This window comes from Austrofundulus limnaeus, unplaced genomic scaffold, assembly GCF_001266775.1.
Source record: "Austrofundulus limnaeus strain Quisiro unplaced genomic scaffold, Austrofundulus_limnaeus-1.0 Scaffold69, whole genome shotgun sequence".
In the NCBI taxonomy this organism is placed as follows: domain Eukaryota; kingdom Metazoa; phylum Chordata; class Actinopteri; order Cyprinodontiformes; family Rivulidae; genus Austrofundulus; species Austrofundulus limnaeus.
Window position 1 is genome coordinate 50,450 of NW_013952471.1, and position 3,740 is coordinate 54,189.

Below are 3,740 nucleotides of genomic sequence, written 5' to 3' on the forward strand. Positions count from 1 at the left end.
TTTATGGTTTGATTTCTTTGTATGTATGGATCACTTGGGTTGTTACCGACATCTGGTGAAAATTTCATGTCATTAGCACCTCTAGTAATACATTTACTGAGAAAAATGATGACGTGTTCAATACTTATTTTACCCGCTACTATTTGAGGTTTCTTTTTTTCAAATGACATAAACAAATCCTCATTAAAATTACATAAAATAAGGATTCAGACCAAATATTTATGCATTATTGTTACCAACAAGACAAATTAAATGTTATCTCTAGATCTCCTAATGATGATCTAAGAACCAAAATGTAGTTTTTAAAGCCAAGAATCTGAAAATGATTAGGTCATTTTGAATAAATTTGACTTAATCCTCATTTCGATGTGATGGGTCACATATTAATTTGGTCATAACATTCTTTCTTTTTTAATATTTTCTACATCCATGATGAGAAGTAGCTAAAAGTGCTCACCAAAGATATTAACTTTCCTGTTGCAATAGCGTTTACTGACTCCAGACAGCCGGTGGTAGAGAACGTCCAACAGCTGCCACAGAAACCCTGAAGACATCAAGGTAAAAAAAAAACAACTTTTAATTTACTTCAGTCAAAAAGTTTCCCAACTTGCCCTGTATGAAGATAGATATTTTTCATGTTCATGTTTGTGTATTGGAAGGTTTTTAGTTTAAGCAGGGCTCTCAAGTTTTGACCTGAGCTTGAAGTGAGGTTTTGAGCCACTGTCACTATCGGTCGCTGCGAACAGCTGCTAAATAACGCCATATTTAGATTTTTGCCCAAAATTGTGATCAGGGCTGTATGGTATTTGATTTAGGAGAGAACAATGTTTAAAATCACAGGTGGGGGGTCTGGGGGTCCTCCTCCAGAAAAGTTTGAATGAATTAGATGCCATTTCCTTCACTCTGCTGCATTTTAACAGGTTGTTAAACAGACTTTTACCTACGTAAATAAACACTATATTCTGTAAGTCAAGTGGAAGGGGTTCTCTAACATTTTGGGTCTGAGGACCCCTTACAGGGGTGAAACATTTCCAGGGACCCCCCATAAAACCCATGCTGTTTTAAAAATAATTTACTGTCATGTTAATCCCTGAACTCCATGGGAATAGTGTTTTTGTTTGGTTTAGCATGTTTGTTTCACTGGTGCATTATTCTCCATATGCATTTTTTAAAATAAAAAACAAATTAACAATTTATTATAACTTTTTGAGGACCCCCAAGATACAGCTCGTGGACCCCTGGGAGTCCTGGGACCCCAGTTTAAGAAGCTCTCTGTTAGCAAATAGAAACAGAGCTGTGTGAACTAATATTTTATTGTGAATGTGGGGGTCCAAAGCAATTCAATTTTATATGTGGGGGAGGGGGGGCTTCCCCTTCACAAATAATTAATAATATTTGCAATTATAATTCAGTTATTTGTTTTTATATTAGTTTTAACAAATATGATTTTATTGTGTGAGAGGAAAAACATTCCAGTAAAAACTACATCCTGTAGTGGCTGAAAATATGTCCATTAAAAAAACAAAATATATCAATTATTGAATAAAAAAGGAGCAAAAAGAAGGAGAAAAAATTGTACATCTGCCCCTGATAAAAAACAACTTCCTCCGAGCGCTATCATGTGAGGTTTGTTCTAAATTTACCTGCAGCCCTGCTTTAAAAATATCCAGGTTATCCCTTTATTTAACACGGCTCTGACGCTGATCCGGCTGTTAAATTATAAATAACTTTTTCAGCAGCAAAATTATTGTAAACTTTACTCACTAAAGACACAACAAACATGGTGGCATAATCTATAATGGTGATAAACAGAGTGGTGAAATGCACTATTTATTGCACAAGAAGAAAGGATTTAAAGGCGTCTCTAGCACGTACAGGATGTTTATCTCAGGTTTTAGTTTGTTTACATGTTTTCAGGTTCACTTGAGGATACCTGGTTCTTCACAGGCGTCACAAAGTTTCCCTTCACCCTCCAGTCTACAAAGTCTGGGTGAGGTCCGGTGCCGAAGACGTGGTTCCCTTTAGTGACTGAACAGATCTACAAGAACCCAAACTCACGAGTTAATCTCATCTGAAAATATTCTCTTCATCCCTCCGGATTAAAGTGTTTCACAGTCTGATGATTCCCACCTGCGGCGTCTGAAGGTAGATTTTCTTGAACTCCTCAAAGGTCAGGTCTGAGAACTGGTTCAGGCCCACTGGAGATCAGAATGAGCAGAATGTGACTTTATACAAATAAACCTGTTTTTTTTTTTTTTTTTACATTAAACAGTATTCCTTATGGTGATTCATTAGTTTAAAATGACACTGTGTGAGGCTTGAGTTAATTAATTTTACTTGTAAAGGAGTGATTTCCAGCATTGTGACTATCAACTGTCCTCTTGTTTTCTGTAAATACTCTGAGCCGATGGTGGAGGTCCTCAGAGGTGTAACGTTTGTTGTGCTTCAAACGACAAACAATGAAAGAAAATTAGTTTTTAAAAAAAGCAGTGGTGGGCATTTATCAGCTATTTTGTATTTCATTATTATTTTTTGTTTTAGTGGGTTATCATTAACTTGGATAACTGTTAGCGAAACTTTGCCAACTTTAAGTCAGCTAACAGCTAAGAAACTAACATCATCAGGTTTGTCAGTCCCACCTGTCTTCATCTGGAAGGAGAGGAAAACATGAGCGACAGGTGTCTTAGCAATTAGCTGTTAGCATTAGCTTCTGCTCGTATTTTTACATATCTAGTGATTTGGTGTTTGTGCAGCTATATTATTAGTTAATAGATTATGAGTTAGTGAAGCCACCACTGTAAATAAGAGATATATTTATTATGCAAAATGAAATTATTTTCATAAAATGACTAAAAAAGCAAAAATAAAAAGTTCTGAAAATGTGTTTTGTAAACTGTTCTTTATGGAAGCCCATTTCCGCCACCCTGATAAAAAAATAAAACTTGTATCTCATAATTATGACTTAGCTATCTCATAATTATAAGATAGCCAAGTCATAATTATGAGATACAAGTTTTATTTATTTTTTTTATCAGGGTGGCGGAAATGGGCTTCCATAGTTTTATTCAAATAAACAGATTAAAAAATATCACTCAACACAACTTAAAACAAAATCTCCTGAGGTAGAGGGCTCAGTGAGAACTACACCTGAGTGCTGAGTAGGGTGGGCCAGCCTACCTGCTTAGTTAGCTTAGCTGTTTGGCTAGCGCTGCTGAGCCACGTGACGGTGCAACAACAAAAGACTGGGGGTGGGGGGTGCGCTGCTCTGTGCTGTGTGTGAGTGCAGCACTACAGACAGAGTAGACTGAAAAATCTCGTGTGCAGCAGTCAATGTGTGCGGGAAAGAAAGAACAAAGCTTGAGTATCGATCTTTTTACACGAGTGTTGCTCTATACCAGCGCTGGTATCGATATTTAGTATCGATCCGCCCACCTCTTGTTTGTATCCCCGCGATGCCATAGCAACCAGAGACAACAAATGCCAACATGGTGAGCGCAGTTTCGTCACATTTTCTGTGCTATTTGGTGGTTTATTTGTTAATAGTTGTTAATACCTAAGTAAACATTTAGCCTCTCATGTCAGAGATTCCACATTCAAAGCACTTTTAAGACAGTTGATGTTCAGCTTTAAAGAACGACTGGATAGATCAGGTAACTGCATAATTCCAGTGCTCACAGACCCAGCAGTGAGTAGTTATCAATATCTGCCAGCCTGAGAACACACTGGTTGAAATGTTTGTG

General features: G+C 37.0%; 1 protein-coding gene across 1 annotated transcript in view; it reads right to left on the reverse strand.

Annotated features, from left to right (window-relative positions):
- The window catches only part of LOC106518967 (pro-cathepsin H), a gene marked incomplete in the record, with an annotated part of 7,309 nt that extends 4,416 nt beyond the window's left edge, over nucleotides 1–2,893 (reverse strand). The window contains 5 exon segments of the mRNA XM_014010418.1: nucleotides 458–544; nucleotides 1,934–2,038; nucleotides 2,131–2,198; nucleotides 2,338–2,443; nucleotides 2,617–2,893. Of these exon segments, the coding sequence (XP_013865872.1) occupies nucleotides 458–544; nucleotides 1,934–2,038; nucleotides 2,131–2,198; nucleotides 2,338–2,443; nucleotides 2,617–2,649 (399 nt within the window).
- Nucleotides 2,894–3,740: the final 847 nt, after the last annotated feature.